Genomic DNA, 24,229 nt, shown 5'->3' with positions numbered 1-24,229 from the left:
TGTCCGATCATATTATATCAGGTGAACTGTTGTAATTGGCTCTCGAAAGCTCTGTACTAACTATCCGATTATCATATGATCGATTCGAAAGCGGTATTTTTCGTCCGATTTTCGGATCGTGTGTACGGGCCATTAGTCTGTTACACGTGACTATTACAGCAAACTAAAACACATTTTTGACAGTTTGTAATACATTTTAGGTCTAGCACACCTGTCATATAGCAAAATTGCAAGCATTCACCATTTTTATGCAATATGAGTTTCTATTGCATACAACGTATGTACTTAGTTCAGAAAGAATTGGCAGTGTAATGCATTTGGTGTATCGGCTTACTGGTTGAAGAAGCTCTGGGAAAGCTGTTTCAGGGCGAATTTTTCCTTTAAGGACCATTGGGTTAAATTCTACAATCTTAAATCTAATATTAGACAGCTGAGTGCCTTCAATCCATTTCCTAAAACATAAAATCAGATTGTCACAATTAAAAAAATTGAGCCTGAGGATTATCTAGCATACAAAAGCTTGTTTATTCTCAATACCTAAAGTTTTAGGCCTCGTTCACATGGGTGTATTTGTGGCATGTGAGGGCCACATTTTGCTGCATGGGATGCACAGGTGTTCCATGCATCCGCGAGTATGCAGTCTCATTTATATCCACTGGCATGCAACAGTCGCAGGGACAAGCAGACTGTGCCCAATTTGATATCCATGTGGGTGTGGGCATGTGTCCCTAAACGCAGACATGCAGGACATGCACTTGCACCCACACGGATGCCAAAATAAGAAGCAGTGGCTATGTCTGGGGTACATGCTACACCTGTGCGTCAGCATATTTGAGCCTCTCAAATGCTTTCACAGTCTGCAAGGTGGTGGTGGGAGCATGAAAATGCTGGGATTGGAGGCACAGGGGCTAAACACCCAATGTGCATGTGGCCCAAGGATCTTTCTTTTAATCATATGACTGTAATTTTTAAACATTTTAGTCCGTTGAACAATCGTACGATTTTCTGATTGTGTGTACACAACTTTCGACAGCTGATTCCGACCTTTCAAATGAAGGTTCCCAAAGGGACAAAGGGAACAGAATGAATGATTTTCGTTTATTGTGTATCGTTTTTGTATGATTTTCAGGTGAGAAATACCAGATACGAAACACTGTGCATGATCAGAAACAAGTAACAAAAAAGAAAAAAAGCCTTTGTCTTATGAGAATTTTCGTTATTTCTATTTCTTGGTTCCGACTTGCTGTGAAACATGAGGAAAACTGTCCGAACATTCACCCGACTTTCTTGTAGTGTGCACCTGGTTTAAAGCATAATCTGGCTAAAGTAGTCTACCACTGCAAAGCAAACATTGGCTGTCCTCCATAGCCATCTGTTTCTTTTTTGTTTCTAATCTGCTATTAATTATAAACTGCCATTTAGATTACATCAGTACTTTGTGCTTGCTTTTATAAATGTGACCCACTGTATTTGTTTATTGGTGTTTATTTTACAGTCTGAGATAGATGTGTACTTACCTGATATGAACTAAACTGTTTCTTAGACCAATAATATAAAAGAGCACATTGGCATTAGTGTTGCTGTATATGCTATTAATTGCCGCAATAGTGCCTCCCATCCGGCCTGAAGGTGCACAAATGACAACAGGAATGACGTCCTCCTCTTCCACTTCTATTTCAGGATCTTGTAATAAAAAACATGAATATTAGAAATCATTTGAGGTAACCAGTTACAGTGGGAGACTAGCTAATATTCAAATTTACAACTTTACATTACTTGACACCCAACAAAATATGTTCCTAATTCTATACCTTTCTGTTTCATTCAAAGTGTATACAAAACGGAGTTCCACTCGTATTTCTGTTTATTAAAAGTCAGCAGTTACAAAAAGTGTAGCTGCTGACCTTTAACCACTTCAGTCCCAGAAGGATTTACCCCCTTCCTGACCAGGCCATTTTTTGCAATACGGTACTGCGTTAATTTAACTGACAATTGCGTAGTCTTACGATGTTGTACCCAAAACAAAATTGATGTCCTTTTTCCCCCACAAAAAGAGCTTTCTTTTGGTGGCATTTGATCACCTCTGTGGTTTTTATTTTTTGTGCTATAAAAAAAAAAAGAGTTTCAATTTTGAAAAAAACTAAAATTTTGTACTTTTTGCTATAATAAATATCCTAAATTTTTTAAAAAAAGTAAACATTTTTTTCCTCAGTTTAGGCCGATATGTATTCTTCTACATATTTTTGGTAAAAGTTATAACGTCTACAAAATAGGCGATAGATTTATGGCATTTTTATTATTTTTTGTTATTTTTTACTAGTAATGATGGTGATCAGCGATTTTTATTGTGACTGCGACATTACGGCAGACAGATCGGACAGAGCTAAAAATAGCCATTGATTACTGTATAAATGTCATTGGCAGAGAAGGGGTTACCACCAGGGGGCGATCAAGGGGTTAACTATGTTCTAACTGTGGGGGGGATGGGACTGACTAGGGGAGGAGACCGATCGGTGTTGCTACTTAGTAGGGGCACACGGTCTGTCTACTCCCCTGGCTTAAAGAGCCAACGTACGGCTACGACAGCTTGCGCAGGGAAGCCAAGCTGCTGCAGTATAACTGTATAGGTATAGAATTTTGGGGGGGGGACCCACGCCATTTTTTTCACATTTTGGTGCGGGGTTCCCCTTAAAATCCATACCAGACCTGAAGGGTCTGGTATGGATTTTGAGGGGGACCCTCACGCAATTTAAAAAAAAATGGCGCGGGATTCCCCTTAATATCCAAACCAGACCTGAAGGGCCTGGTATGGAATTTAGGGGGACCCCCACACATTTTTATTTTTTTAATTTTGGTTCGGGGTTCCCCTGTGGGGAAATCCCTATGCTGTTTTTATCAATTAACTTTTATGTGTATTGCGGACCGACAATTCATTATAGCCGGGAGTAGTTTTAAATAGGGCTGTGGAAATGAAAGATCAATTCCTTAATTTTTTTGATCGATTAAAATTCTTTTGATCAATCAAGAAAAGCACTTAGATCTTTTCTTTGTACCCATGACCTGGCGTTTGCACAGGGGTCCATGCCATATGGTGAGAGTGATTAGTTAGACCAGAGATGGAGGGATTGTCAAGCTACTGTGAAAAAAAAAATTACAGTTTGAATTTAAAACTTATTTGTGTGAACTGTGAAGTTAAAGTGGAGGGCCACCCTGAAAACAAAAAAAATATAAAAAATTACAAAAAAAAAAAAAAAATGAAAATAATTTTTTTTTTTTACTTACCAGAAATGCCTGTTGCTAGGCACTTTCTCCTAATCTTCCTCTTCCTCCTCCGCGGAGATCTTCTGTCTTCTGTCTTCGTCGCGGCATCTTCTGGGTAATGAGTCGCGCTGTGTTCTGGGAACTGTGTGTTCCAGAACACAGCGCGTCCCATTCAGAAAGCGCTGCGGGACTCGCGCATGCGCAGTAGCTGCGGGACTCGCGCATGCGCAGTAGGAAACGGGCAGTGAAGCCGTAAGACTCCACTGCCTGTTTCCCTTACAAGGAATGGCAGCGCCGGGACCCGAGAGCCGAGGGACGGGTCGGCCTCGGGTGGCCGACATCGCGGGCACCCTGGACAGGTGAGTGTGTTGATTAAGTCAGCAGCTGCAGTGTTTGCAGCTGCTGACTTTTTTTTTTTGTATAACCGGCCCTCCTCTTTAAGTTATGGATTGTGGAAACGAACTAGTGTCGGGTGATTGTATATAGTGTAGGATTGTGGAAACAAACTAGTGTCGGGTGATTGTATATAGTATATACCACATTTACCACTGACTAATGCAGATTTGCAATGCAAGGAGATCAGCTAAAAGTAGTTGGATCTGTATGTGCGTCATAATGAATCAAAATTAGTCGATTAATTGATTTTAAAAAAATAGATTAATCGAACACGAAAATTTTAATCAGTAACAGCTCTAGTTTTAAATTACTTTTTTTTTCCTTTAGAAATGTAATTTTTCTGTCAGACTGTTCTAAACATGGGAAACATGCGCCCCTTCACAGGCATACTATAGACACCCCCAGGTACGAAATTTAAAGGAATATTACACTTTTATTGTTTCACTTTAAGCATTATTAAAATCACTGCTCCCAAAAAAACTGCAGTTTTTAAAACTTTTTTTTGCATTGATACATGTCCCCTGGGGCAGGACCCAGGTCCCCAAACACTTTTTCTGACAATACCATGCATATAAGCCTTCAAAATTAGCACTTTTGATTTCTCCTATAGACTTTTAAAGGGTTTTCCACGGCTTTCGAATTTGCCGCAAACACTCAAAATTGTTTGCTGTTCGGCGAACTGCCCGAACCGAACAATGTTCGAGTCGAACATGAGTTCAGATCGAACATAAAGCTCATCCCTGCTCCAGGAGTATATAATGGGTTTGAGATTCTAGAGAAATGCTTAAATAATGCATTACAGTTTAACTAAACCCATTAGATATTAGTCGACTAAAATGATTTTAGTTGACTAAAATGTAGGAGATTTTAGTTGACTAAAATAAGACTAAAAAACGAAAACAATAAAGATGACTAAAATATGACTAAAACAAAAATGTAATTTTAGTCAAAAGACTATGACTAAAACTAAATTGAAGTTTGATGTCAAAATTAACACTGCCATTCAGTTTAAAATAGAAATGAAAGGCAAAACATTTGTGTATAGATATAAAAAACATAAATACCTCTGTTCTTAGTTGCAAGAGAGCTGGGGTGAGAACAAACAACTACACACTGATCTTCCCAGTGTAAGGCTGTGCAGGAGGGGTGTGTTAGGACAAGACTAATCATTGGAGGGGCAGGCCGAGTTCCCAGCACAGCTAGAAAACTGATTAGGGTGTGTTTTCCTGCCTAGTGTGGTCAGTTTTTAATAGGAAAGCAGAGGGATTGGCAGGAACACCAGGGATTTCACACACAGGAAGCATTACAAAGAGGACAGAATACTTTTTCATACAAGTACATGTTACAGCAGGCACATATCAGGGATATGAAATGTTGAGTGTTTATACTTTGCTTTGTAGCTTTGCTTCACACACTTCTAGCGCCATCTCTCTGGATACCTTGTTGTGATTACAAGGCTGCAATACACAAAATGCTGAATTTGCTTGTCCTCTACAGCCACCTCTGGCAGCAAGATTTTTTTTTATAGTAGAAAAACACACACACACACACACACACTACAGTAGAAAAGCACACACTACACTATGGTCATATAAATCAGATATGACAGTACTTTTGTGACAGAAAACTTTCTCTTTGCTTATGCACACAGTTTTATTTTATTTTTCAAATGATAACCCTATAAACTCTTAGAAAATATTTTATTGTTAAAAAATTTCCAACATGTTTGATCGGTCATTTTTGATAGCCATGCGAAACTTGTCTATCACTGTGGGCACACCAATTATTCGAAAATCGAACAGCCGTTCTTTCAACAGGAAATTGCTTTCATTTTTTAGACTCATGTATGGCCTTCTTTGAGTCTAGGTTCACATCTATGCGGCTGCACTTGATGCATTTTTCAAGCACGTTAAACCATAATTTTTTTATGTGTTTTTGTATGCAGTTTTCATGCATTTTGCGTTTTATGTATTTTTTTCTCTTTAAACGCACTGTAAAAGACACTGTATATAGCTGGTTGCTAAGGAGGGGGCCAGGAAGGTGGCCGCTGCATTCTTAGCAACTGATGTGTTATCAGCTGTCAGCGGGGTTCCCCGCTAAAAGCTGAATGTAAAAAATAAAAAAAAAATTGGCGTGGGGTTCCCCCCAGGTCCATACCAGGCGCTTGAGGTCTAGTATGGATTCAGAGGGGACCCTTAATCCAAAATTGTAAAAAAATGGCATGGGGCCCCCAAAAACTATACCAGACCCTTATCTGAGCATGCTGACCAGCAGGTCAGGAAAGGGAGGGGACAAGAGCCCTTGCCCCCATGTTAATGAGGACAAGGGCCTTTTCTCGACAACCCTAGCCGGTGGTTGGCGGGGGGCTTATCAGAATCTGGAAGCCCCCCTACCCATTCATCAAAAAAGCTGTGAAATGTAATAAAAACACAAGAGACGTTTTTTGACAATTGCTTTATTAATAGCTCTGTCTTCTCTAGCCGTCACTTCCAGTCATCTTCTCCTTCCCGCCGTCTCCTCCTCGAGCTGTCTCTTCCCGCTGTCTTCTCCTTCCCGCCTTCTCTTCCCGCTGCTGTCTTCTTCATCGCCGCCGGTTACCCACTAAAAAAATTTAAAAGCCGCTCTTGTTCTGTCGATGTCTTCATCTGATTTGTTGTCGCCTGCTCTCTGCCGACTCTTATATAGCCATGGGGCGTGGCTATCTGATGACATCACCCGGAGTGGTCGGTAGAGAGCAGGCGATTACAAAACAAGTGAAGACCTCAACAGAACAAGAGCGGCTTTTTAAAAAAATGTTGTGCGTAACTGGCTGTGAGGAAGAAGACAGCAGCTGGAATAGACATCTCGAGGAGAAGACGGTGGGAAGACACAGCGGGAAGAAGAAGACAGCGGTAAGAGACAGCTCGAGAAGGAGAAGACGATGGGAAGAGACTGCTAAAGAAGACCGGCTCTTGTGTTTTTATTATATTTGAATGCTTTTTTGGTGAATGGGTAGGGGTACGATGTACCCGATACTTATTGACATGGGGGAGTGCCGGGATCTGGGGGCCCCCTTCTTAAAGGCGGGCTTCCAGATTCTGATAAGCCCCTGAATGCATACCCCGACTACCACTGGCTAGGGCTGTTGGGAAGAGACCCTTGTCCTAATCAACATGGGGGCAAGGTGCTTTGGGTTGGGGGGGCACTCGCTCGTCAACCTTCCTTTCCTGACCTGCCATGTAGCAGGCTCGAATAAGGGTCTGGCGTTGATTTTAGTGGGGACCCCATGCCATTTTTGTTTACAATTTTGGCATGGGGGTCCCCTCTGAATCCATACTAGACCTGAAGAACCTGGTATGGACCTGGGGGGAACCCCAAACAGTTTTTTTCGCAAATTTTTTTCCTGGCAAATTGTTTTTGTTCTTTTACATTCAGCTTTCAGCGGGGAACCCCACAGACAGCTGATGACTCTCAGTTCTTGGGCCTCAGGCTAAGATAAGGCACAAGAGAGGAAACACTATATGCATACATCTGGAAACATTTACCCGTACCCTCAATCATATTTCATCAGGGACGCTTACAGCCAGTGCTGGGACAAAGTCATCTAGTGCCCAGGGTGAAGATTGGAAACTGCACAGCAGGCTGCTATATTCAAGGGAGGAGAGAACAGAATCCTCCCACCAAGAGGCAGTCCTTTTTTTTTTCTCAGAGAATAGGTGCAGGTGCTCTCATTTCCCTGCCAAGCAACTGCTCCCCTCCTTTCAGAAAGAGAAGCAAAGTGGCTGGTGTGGCCAGAGCACAGGACTGCTTAGCACACCGAACACAAGGTGCAGGAATGCATATTGTACAGGGCTCAGGAGTGCATATTACACAGTGTGCAGGGCTCAGGAGTGCATATCATGCGGGATGCAGAGCTTGGGAGTACGTATCAAAGGAATGTGTATTTCATGCAGGGCTTGGGAATGCCTATCCTACCCCCAACCTCACTCCAACCCCCATACAGTGCTCTTCCACCTACCCCTTTCGCCCTAGTATATATAAAGCTCCTCCCCCACTCCCAATACAAAGAGGCCAAGAGAGGGCCTACTGTCAAAGAGCAGCTAGAAGTTACTCATCCAGTCCTTAGTAGGACCCAGAGTCTGTGCTCTACTGTCATTGAGATCGCCAAGGGTATGATGCAGGGCAGGGGGGCTCTGTGTGAGCCCAGGAAAGGTGCGCTGTCACTTGCTATAAACACAGAAGCCTGCAGGGGAAGTTAGTCATACAGAACATTTCCTGTATCTGCTTCTGTGTTTAGTTGACAACAGTCAACTTAGGGCCAGTGTTAGAGGCGGTGGTACAGAGTTTTCTGGCTGAAAAAAAGCCCCGCTGACAGGAGTGATACCACAATCACTGCTGTTAGTGAGGTGCAGGAGAAGGAGCAGGCAAAGCTCCAAGCATGCCCCCTCCTCATATCAACTTTGTGTCCGGTGCATGTGCTTTAGCCTCATTATTTTTTCATGACTTATTCAAATCCGACAGCCAACTAGCATGTCACTGTTCTTTGGATTGAAACTTGACATCCAACTGTTGCTGTTCTTGACATTACAATATTAAATAATATAACTTGTAATAATATATATATAATAATATATATATATATATATATATATATATATATATATATATATATATATATATATATATATATATATATATATATATATATATATATATATAATTGTCATATCATGCAGAGTAAATACCCTTGGAAGCATATACTGTAATGTCTTTCAGTGTCATGTTCTTTACAACTTTGGTGCTGAATTTGATCACTGGTTTACATTGCTCACACACTAAACATTCACTTGCTTTTACTGCTGCATTGAACATTTTCTGTTCATAGCATCCTGGCAGTTAAGAGCCTTTGTATAACCTAGACTTTACTGATCCAAATATCTCCAACAATATGTTATGTAAAAATATATTTATGTTATGCTTGAAAATTGCATGCGTTTTTTTACCTTCATCTTTTGTGATAGTAGGCACCTTATAGATGGTGCTATACCATATGCCACATATTGTCAACAAAAGTAGAAGCAGCAGTATGTGATTAACTGCAAAAGCATAAAAATATTTTGGTTACATAAACAGAGAAAATCATAGTTTGTCTGAATCATATCTTTACATGGGGTCACAACAATTAGCTACTTACGTTTCCTTAGAATAGCCATAGAATAGCTGAATGCTGTAGAAGCACCTACAAAATATGAAGCACATTTAAAAGCAGGCAATAGTATTCAGAAACTGCTATTCTCTTATATGATAATAAAAAGATAACAACAAAATTAGGATTCAGTAGAATCAGGTAGCCCATAGACACCAACTATGGTTGCCTCCCTATCCATCTGGTTTTGGCTGAATTCGGCTGTGCCAGTAAGCAGACACCCCAGGCTGGCCAGTCTTGGCCGTTTAGATTTTCTGGGCTGACTGCTATTGGCAATACAAGATTAGGCTGCTATAGTCTACTAGAAATGAGCCTGATGTTCAAGTCGAACATAAGTTAGACTTGAGCATCGGGTGTTCGCCCATTTGCCAAATTTAGAACATTATGGGGCGTTTGCAGGAAATTTGAGTGTCCGTGGAATGCCTCATAATGAACGGCGAGACTGATCTACATGCATGCTTTGGCCAATCATAGTGCACTCTGCTGTGAGATGCCATGATTAGCCAAAGGATGTATGAACGGAAGGCGGCGGCGGCGAGAGAAGACCGGGCCACCGCCTGTAAAAGAGCTATAAGAAGGCGCGGTGGCCCGGCAGAAGAACCGAAGAGGGGGACAAGACCCCCGAAGTCGGAAGAAGAGGCCGCAGCGACGAAGAAGAATGCCGGGCTCCTCCGCTAGTAAAAGAGCTACAAGAAGATAGCGGAGGAGTCCGGCGAGAAGACCCCCGAAGACGGAAGACCCCCGAAGACGGAAGACCCCCGGAGCTGTGCAATAAAGTATTTTATCTCGTGTGTTGTGTTTTTTTTGTACTTTTATTTTACAGGTGAATGGGTAGGGGTACATTGCTTGCTCGCCCCCCCTTTCCTGGCCGGCCGGGTAGTGTGCTCGGACAAGGGTCTGTTGTGGACTTGGGGGGAACCCCCACGCTGATTTTTTTCGGCGTTGGGGTTACCCTTTAAGTCCATACTAGGCGGCGGGGCCAGCGACGTCTCCTTCGCGGGCCCCGCCTACCTGGAGACCCGCTCGAAATGAGCGGACTTTTCTCTGGGCGGGAAAAGTCTGCTCATTTCAAAAGTACGGCAGACTGGCATACACACGGCCGGATTGTCCGCCGAAATGCGAGTCCGCCGGGAAGATTGGAGTGCAACACGGCATTCTAAGTCCACCGTACTTTCGGGTCAAAAAAGTATGCCGGAGGCTACACACGGGGGGATTGTTTGGTGGACTTGAGTTTGCCGGACTTTTCCACCGGATTGTTTGATCGTGTGTACGCGGCATAAGGTGCAGTTGGCCTTCGAAAAAAACTCAAAGAACTGTTCACCTCAGCCACTATCCTTAAACACTCTAATCCTGCTCTACCTTTTGTCTTGGAAGTTGCACATCCCATTTTGGTCTATACTGACCATAAAAATTTGGAGTACTTGAGAACAGCCAAGAGACTAAGACCTTGACAGGCCAGATGGGCACTTTTTTTCTCTAGATTCCAGTTCCATATTACCTACAGACCTAGCTCCAAAAATATCAAGCCAGACACTCTCTCCCGTATGTTTCATGACTCTGAGGAAACCTTACCTTCGGACACCATTCTCCCTTCTGGGAACTTCTTGCTTCTTCAAGGGGATCTCGTCTCCCGGATTAGACAGGCCTCTATGGGAATGTCACCATCTGCTGAGACTTATGCTAAGGACTGCCTGTTCTGGCACAAGGGCAAGATTGGGGTCCCTGAGGGCCTAAGAGTACATGTACTGGAGCTTTGCCACGACCACAAGTTGGCCGGAAATTTTGGTGTACTTAAGACTACTGACTTGCTACTTCTGGTGGCCTCACCTGTACAAAGACTGTAAGGATTATGTCGACTCGTGCAATATTTGCACCCGAAGTAAGAACAGCCGGGCGAGAGCATGGGCCCTATTAAAACCTTACTTAACCACTTCCCGACTGGCGCACACCGATGTACGTCTGCAGAATTGCACGGGCAGGCAAATGGGCGTAGCTGTACGTCCCTTTAAATTTGCCGCCCTGCCATCGCAACGAGCAACCGTCAGCGTGCTCACGTGGCGGTACTCCGGTCGCGGGTCCCACAGACTCGATCGCCACGGGCATACCCGCGATCGTCTCGCGGGGAGGCTGAACTAGGAGATGCTGTTGTAAACAGCATCTCCCAGTTCTGCCTAGCAACAAGTGACACTGATCTCTGCTCCATGTGATTGGAGCAGAGATCAGTGTTCACTAAAAGAAAGCCCAGCCCCCAACAGTTAGTAACACGCCCTTAGGAACACTTAACCCCTACACTGCCACGCACTGGTTAACCCCTTCACTGCCAGTGTCATTTACACAGGAATCACTGCATTTGTATAGTAGTGATTGCTGTATAAATGACAATGGTCCCAAAAATATGTCAAAAATGTCCGATGTGTCTGCCATAATGTCACAGTCACAATAAAAATCGCTGATCGCCACCATTACTAGTAAAAAAAAAAATTATTAATAAAAATGTCATAAAACTATCCCCTATTTTGTAAACGCTATGACTTTTGCGCAAACCAATCAATAATAGCTTATTGCGATTTTATTTACCAAAAATATGTAGAAGAATACGTATCGGCCTAAACTGAGGGAAAACATTTTATTTTATATATTTTTGGGGGATATTTATTATAACAAAAAGTAAAAAATAATGCGTTTTTTTCAAAATTGTCGCACTATTTTTGTTTATAGCGCAAAAAATAAAAACCGCAGGGGTGATCAAATACCCCCAAAAGAAAGTTCTATTTGTGGGAAAAAAAGGACGTAAATTTTGTTTGGGAGCCATGTCGCACAACCGCGCAATTGTCAGTTAAAGCGACGCAGTGCCGAATCGCAAAAAGTGGTCTGGTCTTAAGCCAGCAAAATGGTCCGGGGTTGAAGTGGTTAAAGCCTATTAAAAACATACATTACCTTACAACAGTACATTACAGCCGCAAGCAGTTTTAAATGCAGTTTTTTCCTTTAAAAATTTAATTTTGCTGTGGTACTGTTATAAACATGGGAAAGATGTGATACTTTACAGGCATACTATAGACACCCCCCAGGCATGATATTTAAAGGAATACTTAATTTTTATTTTTTCACTTTAAGCATTATTAAAATCACTGCTCACAAAAACACAGACTTTTTTATGGCAATAACATGCATATAAGCCTTTAAAATTAGCATTTTTGATTTTTCATGTTCGTGTCCCATAGACTTTAATGGTGATCACACAAAAATGTTTTGCCTGTTCTCAAGTTCTGGTGCGAACCGAAACGGGGGGTGTTCGGCTCATCCCTATAGTCTATTAGGTGCATAATACAAGACGATTTAGGCAATACCAGCAGGGACATCTATGCTAGTGTAGCACCCTCCTAGGTAGGTGCTAGGATAACTAGGTAAGTGTTAGTATGTGTTTTTGATAAGTACATTTAGTTGCCACACTGTAGTCAGTGTGGCTGTAATTTTGGGCAAGATAAAAGCATAGTTTGGCTCACTGTACTCAGTGAGCTGTGATTATTTAGCTAGGTCTGCTCCATGTGCTCTACTGCTGTCAGTCTGCCTGATAGCTTCCTCTGTATTCAGGTAACATGAGAAGTTTCTGGATGATAGGTGTGGAACTATGCAGATGGAAGCATGAATATTGAGGCAGCCCTGTCCTGGCCCTGGCTCTGACGGCAGGCTGGGAGACTGCATATATTCTGAGAGCACACAGAGCTGAGGGTCTTTTTTCAGAGTGGATTATTCCAGCCTAGGGGGCATGCTACCCTCCTAGGCAGATGCTGCTGTTGGTGAGGCCTCAGGTGAGCGACCTGAGAGGAGGAATGCTGAGACTCGTGCTAAGGAGAAGCTGACTGAGGGGAGCTGTCTGCCAAAGATCTGTCTAGTATCACTGGAAAGTGTCGCTTGGAAGATTGGAAGGAGGCTATCATCTATCCTTGGGCCTTGTGAGTACAGACACTGAGAGATATTGGGGACCTCATGATCTAGCTACCCCTGCCTTATAGTCAGCTGTGGATCTGTTAGGGGAAAGCGGCTGGTGTCCTGAAGAGCTTTGTTCAGATAATCACCTACTTGAAGGGACTTTGAAATAAAAACATCTTTGCCATTCTGAAGCTTCCCTCAAACCACTTTGCATATTATTTTATATATACTGTTATTCTGTACTTGCCAAATATGCTGCAGAAATCTCCCTCCACTGAGTCTGGCAGCAATCATTTTAACTGTGGGCAGCTGAAGCAGCTGCCTGTTCACTTCCTGGATTTACACAGATGCACACCATCAGGTCTGCAGCTCTCATTGGGCCTCTTATGATTCACCCCCCTACCTTCCTATCAAACTCTCAAGAAAGCGAGAGAGAGCTGTGCATGATATCATAAGCCTAGACAAGAAACAAGAAGTGGGCTGTATAAGGTATTTAATGGCAGAAAAAAAAATTTTTGCGCAAATCGTGCCACTGAAAAAATATGAATATATAAAAAATATATATAAAAAATATTAGAAAAGTCAATAATCAAAATAAACACACCGATGTGTGAAAACAGTGAAAAGCAGGAGAAAAAACTGGACCAACTGTTCCAAAATAGATATATCCAGGCTCTCAGAACTCTCACCTCAAAGATGGAATAATCGGGCAAAGTACAATAACCCCAGAAGCTTCTCCTTTATTTCTCTCTGTATAATGACCAAGGAATTGTAGATGAAGCCTGTAGTATATCCTTCTGCCACTAGAGGGCCATTTCCAACACTTGAATATAACACTGCAGCTTGTAATTCCGTGGTAAAGAGCTTAACCACTTGGGATCCGCGCTATTGCAAAATGACGGCAACAGCGCGGACCCACATTTCCGGGACTACGTCTATTGACGTGGTCCCGGTTACGAGCGGCCTGCGCGCCCCCTGAGGGGCGCGCGCGGCGCGCTCTGTGATCGGCGAGTCCGTGAGACTCGCCTGATCACCGATCCGTGTAAGGGGTCGATCCCGACCCCTTATCACGTGATCAGCTGTCAGCCAATGACAGCTGATCATGTGATAAAACGGAGCCGGTAATCGGCTAGTATTCCTCCTCGCGCTGACAGCGCGAGGAGAAAAAAAAAAAGCCGATCGCCGGCGGCCGTGTTCGGGACATCAGTCCCGATCACGGCCAGCAATTCAAACGGACACCTGCCCCCTGCCAGTGCCCACCTGCCACCCGCAGTGCCATCCTGAAATAAAGTAAGTGCCCCCCTGTCAGTGCCACCCAGCAGTGCCCATAGTGCCCACAGTGCCACCCAGCAGTGCCCACAGTGCCACCCAGCAGTGCCCACAGTGCCACCCACAGTGCCACCCACAGTGCCACCCAAAATCTGCCTCAAAGGTGCTGCACCCCAGTGCCGCCCATCAGTGCCCAGCAGTGCCGCCCATCAGTGCCCAGCAGTGCCGCCCATCAGTGCCCAGCAGTGCCACCTATCAGAGCCACCTATCAGTGCCACCTATCAGTGCCCATCAGTCCCATCTATCTGTGGTACCTATCAGTGCCCATCCGTGCCACCCATCCGTGCCACTTATCCGTGCCACCCATCCGTGCCATCTTATCTGTGCCCATCTTTGCCCATCAGTGCCGCCTTATCTGTGCCCATCGGTGCCGCCTTATCTGTGCCTATTAGTGCCGCCTTAACTATGCCTATCAGTGCCCACCAGTGCAGCCTATCAGTGCCCACCAATGCAGCCCATCAGTGCCCACCAATGCAGCCCATCAGTGCCCACCAATGCAGCCTATCAGTGCCGCCTAATCAGCGCACTTCAATGAAGGAGAAAAATGACCCGTTTGCAAAATTTTATAACAAACTATTAAAACATGATTTTTTTTTTTTTTTGCATCTTTTTTTGTTTGTTTAGCAAAAAATAAAACTCCGAGCTGTAACTAAATACCACCAAAAGAAAGCTCTATTTGTGGGAAAAAAATGATAAAAATTTCATTTGGGTACAGTGTTGTATGACCGCGTAATTGTCACTCAAAGTGCATCAGCGCTGAAAGCTGAAAATTGGTCTGGGACTGAGGGGGGTTTAAGTGCCCAGTAAGCAAGTGGTTAAACAGAACACAGAGGAGAGGGGGAGAGGGAGAAAAAGAGGGGACTCCGATCGTGTAGTGGTTTTAATGAATGGACAAATTTATTAAGTAGTAAAATAGACTCTCACATTAGCAAAAAAAGGTTAAAGCAGAAAAGGTAAAATGAAGATCTGGCGTTTTCGGCCAGTCTTACGCTGTTTCCGGTTTGTCCTACGGCCACTCCCTACGCGTTACGTCACGTCATGTGACTTCTTCATGGGTATCCCCAGATCAGATCCCCATGAAGAAGTCACATGACGTGACGTAACGCGTAGGGAGTGGCCGTAGGACAAACCGGAAACAGCGTAAGACTGGCCGAAAACGCCAGATCTTAATTTTACCTTTTCTACTTTAACCTTTTTTTGCTAATGTGAGAGTCTATTTTACTACTTAATAAATTTGTCCATTCATTAAAACCACTACACTATCGGAGTCCCCTCTTTTTCTCCCTCTCCCCCTCTCCTCTGTGTTCTGTTTAAGCTCTTTACCACGGAATTACAAGCTGCAGTGTTATATTCAAGTGTTGGAAATGGCCCTCTAGTGGCAGAAGGATATACTACAGGCTTCATCTACAATTCCTTGGTCATTATACAGAGAGAAATAAAGGAGAAGCTTCTGGGGTTATTGTACTTTGCCCGATTATTACATCTTTGAGGTGAGAGTTCTGAGAGCCTGGATATATCTATTTTGGAACAGTTGGTCCAGTTTTTTCTCCTGCTTTTCACTGTTTTCACACATCGGTGTGTTTATTTTGATTATTGACTTTTCTAATATTTTTTATATATTCATATTTTTTCAGTGGCACGATTTGCGCAGGACTCTTTACTTTGTTTATTCTCATGTGATAGTTGGTGTTAACTATTTTGTCCCGCTGCATTTTTTTAGCAACACTTGCACTTTTGTATTACTTTCACTGTGGATTATACATTGTTAGAATTTCTATTTTTCCATTTTTATACGTACTTAGTTATTTCTTCACGTTTAACACTTAATAGCGCGAGGGTCCATTTCTCACAGAAAAAAATATTTGACTATCCAAAGTTAAAAGAACAAGGGCAGAAGATTTAATAGATGGAAAGATTTTAAAAAAATGACTGCAGGTCCACTTTAAACTGATGACTACTGTTTATTACAAGCCTATACTTCAATATACAGTAGCTTGCTCAGAAAATAATTCCTTTCTCAAGTTCTACATAGTAATTTGGAGTATCCCACCATTTCCCTTAACCCTATTCAAGTTGTCCAAAAAATAAATAAAAAAAAACAACATCCCCTAGACCAGTCCTTGAAGAAAGTCAATGAGCCTGTTGTGTGCCTGGCTGCAGGGCAGACGTTTGGGAAGATGTGGACAGTAATCCTGCGGCTCCTATGGGAGTGGCGTTAAACTAGTTTGACGTCCCCTATAGGAAAATGGATTGGAACTACAGGACACATCCCTTCTCCCAATCTCCATTAACACAGGAGAGGTGTTCTTAGTCTGCTGGACATAATTGATAATGCTGATAAAAGCAGCACAGGCAGATGCTCAGGAAGTTATGTGCTCACTTGATTTCTGGTAGGATCCGCAGGTGTTTTTTGCCCTTATCGAACACATTTAACAAAATGCTTTCAATGGTATATTTACCACACCAAGAGGGAGCAAATAAAAAATAGTTGTTAGGGTTTATACACCTTCTATTATACGAAACGAAACAGGGCCTGTCTTGTGACAGTTATACATCATTTTAAAATCTAACCGCAACGATCTACTTGTAAATCCACATCTGTTCTAATTTATGTGTGCAGAAGCACCTGCACTCACAGGGCACAGTGATACTCAGTGCATTTTATCTGAAGGTTTTTGTACTCAGTTTAGAAAATTAGATAGATTGCAAAGGTGCAAAGCCTGTAGTTTGTAATATGAGTTTATGAAGTTAGGTATTATTTGCTGGGATGTAGGCAAAAGTCGGACAGTTTTCATGGATGTAGATGTTGTCACAAGGTAGGTTTGGCATGGTATTTTTTCCTTACCCTGGCTAACCCAGATACATCTTTATTCCTTTCTGTTACTCTGCTGAGGATATCTTACCTGTCTGTCCTTGTGTCAGCAAGACAAGAAATGGGTATAGCAGATGGCAATGGGACAGGACTTTTTAGTCCAGATAGAGTTTCTAGCCCTTCCCTACTCAGTCCAAAACAAAATATAATGGTCGCATGTGGACTTAAAGTTAAACTCCAAATGTTTTCTAATTACAAGAGACAATATATTTTTAATTTAACCTTAGTGTGCTTTGTGTATTTCCTTCAAATTAGTTCAATAATCCAGGAGCTTCCTGTAATAAAGACCAGTCGCTGTTGCTCTTTTTCCTTGTGCAGGGTGACTGGTCTTGTGTCTGCCCCCTTCTGTAGGTTTTTTTGTAAATTCTTTATTTATCAAGGTACAGCATGCGGAAATACGGACAGTTCATCAAAGACAAATATGATGACAGAACATTTTATGCATCACTATATCTGTACTTTATGCAATCATAATAACACTGTATGTAAAGTTTCTTAAGTAATTAGAGGCATCGTGAAATTCCAGAGAGTAGGAAACCTCCGCACTCCGCATTGCACCGTCAACTTTTCTTGGCCTTAGCCATTTTCCTAGAAATTAGAAAATAGATTGGTGTCCTAATCCACCAACTCCGAGGAGTCAGTACCTGATGAACCAGCATCGGATAGGACGGAAAGCGGGAAGAAAAAGATATGGAAAAGAAAGGGAGGGAGGGTGAGGAAGAAAGAACTGGGGGGTAGTATAGAAGAGGGGGAAAGGGGAGGAGAGAAAAAAAAAATATATATATAAAAGGGGGTGTAGGAAGATAGGGGTTTGTACCCCCAGCCAGTCGCAGCCGCGCCATGTAGGAAGCAAGACAGCTTTCCTTCTATTAACCAGTTGTCCGAACTCCGCTGAGTACATGAACTCATGCCAGAAATACTTTTTTTTTGAGAATTTCTCATGTAGGCCCTTTTCTGTGGCAACCAAGTCCTCCATTGCATGTATGTCATTTACTCTTTTTAGCCATATGGCCACTGTGGGTGGATGGGTCTGTTTCTAATACAGAGAGATATAGATTTTAGCTGCTGTGAGCAGAAGCGGCATGATGGATTTCCTGTAAATTTTTGTTGGGATTGTGCAGGAGGAAGAACTCGGAGGAGTCCGGGATCGCTCTGTCCGTGAACTTCTGTACAATACGATGTACCTCTGTCCAAAAGGGCTGTAGTAACCTGCATGACCAGAATATATGGAGGGGAGAGCCGACCTCCTCCCCGCATCTCCAACACAGGTCAGTGGTCTGTGGGAACATTTTGTGAAGTTTTGCCGGAGTGTGGTACCAACGAGACAACACTTTATAACCCATTTCCTGATGTCTGGCACTTATGGAAGTCTTATGAGAGAAAAGGAAAATCCGCTCAACCTGTTTGTCTGTGAATTTCATCCCCAGATCTCTTTCCCATCCAGCCATATAAGAAGGTCTCACCTCTGGCTGTGATGATATCAGCATCTGGTATGTTAGAGAGATTGCATGTCTCAATGGGGACCGGTCTATACAAAGCGACTCAAAGGTTGCCAGAGGTCTCCTGAAGGCGTCTGGTGCAGGTAGGGAGACAATTGGATCTTCTGCCAGAAGGAGAGTCTCTGTAATGCTGGGTCTTCCATTATTTGTTGTCTAGTCTTCCATTGTCCATTAGTAAGAAAATGTCTGACCTGTGATCTGTGATTTCCCGGTCTGTAGCAGATCCAGGAATTTAGAGTCTCTGACTCCCGGAGTAAACGCCGGATTGCCCAATACTGGAGTGAGTGGGGATGGAAGTGGTATGAGATCCAGTGCACGGAAGACCTTCCATGCTGTCTGAATTGTCGTTCCCACAGTAGGATGTGTTGCTGCTTCTTTCGGCAAGGGCCGCTGGCACCATGGAAGCCGAGCCAGCTGCATCCCCGTCAGAGAGTTCTCAATTTGTAACCATTGTTTCAGGGTGTTGTGTCTAGATCCAATCCAGCATACGACTGAGATGACATGCTGCGTAATAAAGATGGGCGTCTGGGAGGGCAACTCCTCCCTTAATTTTTGGGAGTCAAAGTGTTGTATGTGCCAATCGTGGGGGTTTGCTGGCCCAGACAAAATGGGTTATCGCCCTATTAACCGCTTTCAAGAAAGCGTTATGTATGTGTATTGGGAGTGCTTGAAAATGGTAAAAGAGTCTGGGTAAGATATTCATTTTCACTATGGCACAGCGCCCGAACCAAGTGAAGATGCCATGTTACCAATCTTTTAGGTCCTTCTTAATCACTTTCAAGAGAGGTGGGAAGTTGAAATGGAAAATCTCCTCCATCTTAGCTGGTAACTGGATCCCCAGATACTTAATATGGGAGGTAGCCCATTTAAACGGAAAATCTAGCCGGAGTAGTGAGAATAGGGAGGCAGGCAAATTCACATTAAGTGCTTCTGATTTCTGGTAATTAATGCGGTATTGAGATAACTTTTCGTATGTTTTTAGTTCTTTGAGCAAGTTTGGGATGGACATCAGGGGTTTCGTCAAAAAGAAAAGAAGGTCGTCCGCAAAGGCTGCTACCTTTGGGGATAGGGAGGTGTCTAGATTGAGGCCTTCTAGATCTGGGTTGTTTCTGACCGTGCGTAACAAAGGTTCTAGGGTGAGGACAAAGATTAAAGGCGGCAACGGGCACCCTTGTCTCGTTCCGTTCGAGATTTCGAATGCTGGGGATATGTAGCCGTTAACCTTCACCTGGGCCGAGGGGTATGAATAGATGGCAGAGATCCAGCTCATCATACGCTCTTTCCCCCCTATATATTTCAATGTTTCAAACAGAAAAGGCCAACTTACTCGATCAAATGCCTTCTCGGCGTCTGTCAAGAGGAGCAACATTGGGGTCTTTTGTGTTTTTGCCGCCTGGATTAAATTAATTGCCTTTGTCGTGTTGTCACGCGCCTCTCTCGTTGGGATAAATCCCACTTGGTCGGAATGGATCAAGGACGGAAGTAAGTGTATCAGATGCATGAATAGAATTTTAATGAAAATTTTTAAATCCACATTTAGAAGGGAGATAGGTCTGTCATTTTGGCAATGTAGCGGGTCTTTCCCTTCTTTAGGTAGGACAGTAATGTGGGATCACAGCGTATCTCTATAAATGGCCTTCCCTTCCCCTGCTGTATTATAGGCAGATCGAAAATGTAGGGTCAACATGTCACCAAATGTCCTATAATACAAAATGCTCATAAAATGTACGCCGGCACTTAGATATCATCTCCTTAGCTTTAAATAATGGCAACGATCTGAGCTGTTGTCTCAAAGCAATTAGTTCTGACAGGACCTGGGCTGCCAACGACTTTTTATGGGTGGTTTCCAAGCTTTTTGACCAGGAGATCCCCAATTTGCTTTGCTCTTGCTTTCTATATTCGAGATCCTATTTGGATCAAGACGCCTCTAATGTAGCTTTTATGGGCTTCCCCTTCTGTAGCTTAATACAGGCAGCATGTGTTGGGTGGGTCTGCCGGCCTGCCCCCACAGCTCTGTTCTCTGCACAGGCCATGTACAGCACAGTGATGATTTTAACACAACGATAGTTGTTATTTTTACAAGCAATATCTGGGTTTGCAAATGAATTGGGTGCTCACATAGCAGATTTATATCTTTTGTGGCTTCTGAGCAATACATTAATATGAGAGTTTTTGTACCTAAAGTTCAATTTTAAAATAAACCCTGTTACTTACATTATAAAACAGATGCCAACATATTACATTTTCAGTAAATTAATTATTATTATTATACAGGATTTATATAGCGCCAACAGTTTAAGCAGCGCTTAACAATAATTAAATAAAATAATGTTCTGGTGTGCATAGTGATCTATACCTGGATTAATAATTTTCAGTCAGAGGTGTAGACATGGCAGGTGTATTTAAATGATAATTAATAAATCAAACATTGATCATAGTCAATTAACATACTATTGTGCAAGTGCATATATACCAAATGCAGAGATAACTGCCTGGAAATAATAAAGGACACATCTCAATCTCATTTGAAATTCAAGATTCACATATGGTTGTTATGCTGAATGTATTTATTCGTCGCACACCTTTTTTTTATTTAGGTTTGAATCGATTAGCGATACTTAGTGCAGATTATCTGATTTTGTAAAAAAAGTGGTACGCAAAGAGCAGCAACCCTGGAAAACCAATCACAAAGCACCTTGAAGTAGTTTGATTATATATAGGTACTGGTTGCTACAGTAAGTACTTTTCACTTAGGAGTTAACTATAGTAAGCATAATAAAAAAAAAAAGGACTATGACTTTGCTTTTCGTTTTTTTTATTTTTTTTATTTCGTACCGCTAAATGAGACACGTCCCACGTTTAAACAACTGACGTGGTAAATACAGTCATTTGAGTGCTGAAAAGGTTAACGCAGCTAGCAGGCTATGACAAAACGTGATTGTTATTTCCTGTGCCTGGAGGCATAAAAACTTCAATATAAATGTAATGTCATGAGATCGAGGCCGTTTAGGAACTAACAATATATAAAAAGTCTCAAAACGGTTCTTTTGTTCTGAGTAAGCTATGCTGCTATTTTCACAAACCCTATAGTTTCTTTATGACTTTTCTTTACAACTATGGCACATTTATATTTAAAATACGCCATGTAAGCAATGACTTGCAGTCTGTTATAGTTACATTTAGTAAGCAAACATTGGGCATCATACCAGGTAAATTTTACATACCAAGGCGAGAGTGCTTCAGGCCGAGTTCTCATCAGACATTTCAGGGGAGTGGGCTAAAAAAAGAAAAACAAAACAAAAACATTAGTCTGTAATTGTCATCAGTAAGCCAAGCTGAGTGTTATCCTCATCTGTAAATATAGGTGTACCAGGATAATAAAGGCATTGACTGCAACCCAGGGGTCTTCCTTTGTCCCATCCAGTGTGATAAACTCCTCTGTAAAATGAAATGCTACATGTGCTCGCAGAGACAGAAAGAAATGAGTTCCAGATGGGAGTCTTTCCAACATCTGTAAATCTCTCTAGTGTTCTGCAGAGACTGGAAATTAAAACTCTGCAGCTAGAAAGCCAAACAGGCTGTACCACATAGTTACATAGTAGGTGAGATTGAAAAAAGTCCATCAAGTCCAACCTATGTGTGTGATTATATGTCAGTATTACATTGTATATCCCTGTATGTTTGCGGTCGTTCAGGTGCTTATCTAATAGTTTTTTGAAACTATCGATGCCCCCTGCTAAGACCACTGCCTGTGGAAGAGAATTCCACATCCTTGCTGCTCTTACAGTAAAGAACCCTCTACGTAGTTTAAGGTTAAACCTATTTTCTTCCAATTTTAATGAGTGGCCACGTGTCTTGTTGAAATCCCTTCCGCAAAAAAGTTTTATGCCTATTGTGGGGTCATTAGTGTGGTATTTGTAAATTGAAATCATATGCCCTCTCAAGTGTCTCTTCTCCAGAGAGAATAAGTTCAGTGCTCGCAACCTTTCTTCATCACTAATGTCCTCCAGACCCTTTTTTAGCTTTGTTCTTGTACTCGCTCAATTTCCAGTACATCCTTTCTGAGGACTGATGCCCAGAACTGGACAGCATACTCCAGGTGCAGCCAGACCAGAGTCTTGAAGAGTGGGAGAATTATCGCTTTATCCCTGGAGTTAATCCCTTTTTTAATGCATGGCAATATTCTGTTTGCTTTGTTAGCAGTAGCTTGGCATTGCATGCCCATGCTGAGCCTATCATCTACAAGGACCCTTTTCCATCCTAGATTCCCTCAGAGGTTCTCCCCCTTGTGTATAGATTGCATTCATATTTTTGCCACCCAAATGCATTATTTTCCTTTTTTTTACATTAAACCTTGTTTACCCCATCCTCCAGGTCGTTTATGTACAAATTAAATAGGATTAGTCTCAGCACAGAACCCTGTGGGACCCCACTACCCACCCCGGACCATTCTGAGTATTCCCCATTTATCACCACCCTCTGAACTCGGCCTTATAGCCAGTTTTCAATTCATATACTCACCCTATGGTCCATGCCAGCGGACCTTACTTTGTACAGTAAACGTTTATCATATAACATCTACGAGCCTTCCATTATCTAGATGGCAACTCGCCTCCTCATAGAAGGTTAATAGATTGGTTTGCAGGAATGATTCTTCATGAATCCATGCTGATTACTGCTAATGATACAGTTTTTATTATTAAAATCTTGCATATAGTCCTTTATCATCTCCTCCAAGAGCTTGCATACTATTGATGTTAGGCTAACTGGTCTGTAATTCCCAGGGATGTATTTTGGGCCCTTTTTAAATATTGGTGCTACATTGGCTTTTCTTCAATCCGCTGGTACCATTCCAGTCAGTAGACTGTCAGTAAAAATTAGGAACAATGGTCTGGCAATTACTTGACTGAGTCCCCCAAGTACCCTCGGGTGCAAGCCATCCGATCCCGGTACTATATTAATGTTAAGTTTCCCAAGTCTAATTCTAATTCTGTCCTCTGTTAGCCATGAGGGTGCTTCCTATGTGTCACGAGGATAAACACTGCGGTTTTGGTTACTGAAGCCTCCTGATTCCCTTGTGAAGACTGTGGAGAGGAATAAATTCAATACCTTCGCCATCTCCCCATCCTTTGATGTCCTTCCTCATTTTTTATGGGGCTAATATGGTCTTTCCTCCCTTTTTTACTGTTTACATACTTAAAGAATTTTGCTCTCCTCGGCTATGTGGCTTTTGTGTTCTATCTTAGCTGACCTAATTGCACCCTTACATTTCTTGTTGCATTCTTCATAAAGTTTGAATGCTGATAATGGTCCCTCAACCTTTTATTTTTTGAAGGCCTTCTCCTTTGCTTATATATGCTTTTAGATGCATTTTTACATTGGCGTTAAGCCATCCAGGACTTTTGTTGGTTCTTTTAAATGTATTACCCAATGGGATGCACTGGCTAATGCCCTTATTTAATATGCTCTTAAAGCGAACCCATCTCTCCTCTGTGTTCTTTGTTCCTAAGATTTTATCCCAATTTATATCTTCTAGCAAGGTTTGTAGCTTAGGGAAGTTGGCTCTTTTGAAATTCAGTGTCTTTGTATTTCCCTCATGTTTCCTATTTGTGTGATTTATACGGAAGCCAATTGACCTGTGATCGCTGTTTCTTAAATTTCCCTGTATTTCCACATCCGTGATCAGGTTTGTATTGTTGGTAATCAGTAGATCTAGTATACGCTTTATTTCTATGACCCATGAAATTGTCCTGC

At 42.4% G+C, this 24,229-nt stretch overlaps 1 protein-coding gene across 1 annotated transcript in view; it reads right to left on the bottom strand.

Annotated features, from left to right (window-relative positions):
* Positions 1 to 21,991, bottom strand: part of GLT8D2 (glycosyltransferase 8 domain containing 2) — a 72,427-nt gene extending 50,436 nt beyond the window's left edge. Inside the window, exons 1-6 of the mRNA XM_077472123.1 lie at positions 21,846 to 21,991; positions 21,700 to 21,752; positions 8,831 to 8,875; positions 8,640 to 8,732; positions 1,518 to 1,683; positions 335 to 452 (exon numbers count right to left, since the gene is read on the bottom strand). Of these exons, the coding sequence (XP_077328249.1) occupies positions 335 to 452; positions 1,518 to 1,683; positions 8,640 to 8,732; positions 8,831 to 8,849 (396 nt within the window). The 5' untranslated portion in view covers positions 8,850 to 8,875; positions 21,700 to 21,752; positions 21,846 to 21,991. The remainder of the gene's footprint in view (positions 1 to 334; positions 453 to 1,517; positions 1,684 to 8,639; positions 8,733 to 8,830; positions 8,876 to 21,699; positions 21,753 to 21,845) is intronic.
* Positions 21,992 to 24,229: the final 2,238 nt, after the last annotated feature.

The sequence above is a fragment of the Lithobates pipiens genome, unplaced genomic scaffold (genome assembly GCF_037356315.1).
Source record: "Lithobates pipiens isolate NorthernLeopardFrog02 unplaced genomic scaffold, aLitPip1_a1.2 Scaffold_8, whole genome shotgun sequence".
NCBI lineage: Eukaryota > Metazoa > Chordata > Amphibia > Anura > Ranidae > Lithobates > Lithobates pipiens.
The sequence above is the reverse complement of the archived record's forward strand: the minus strand, read 5'-3'. Positions and strand labels throughout refer to the sequence as shown.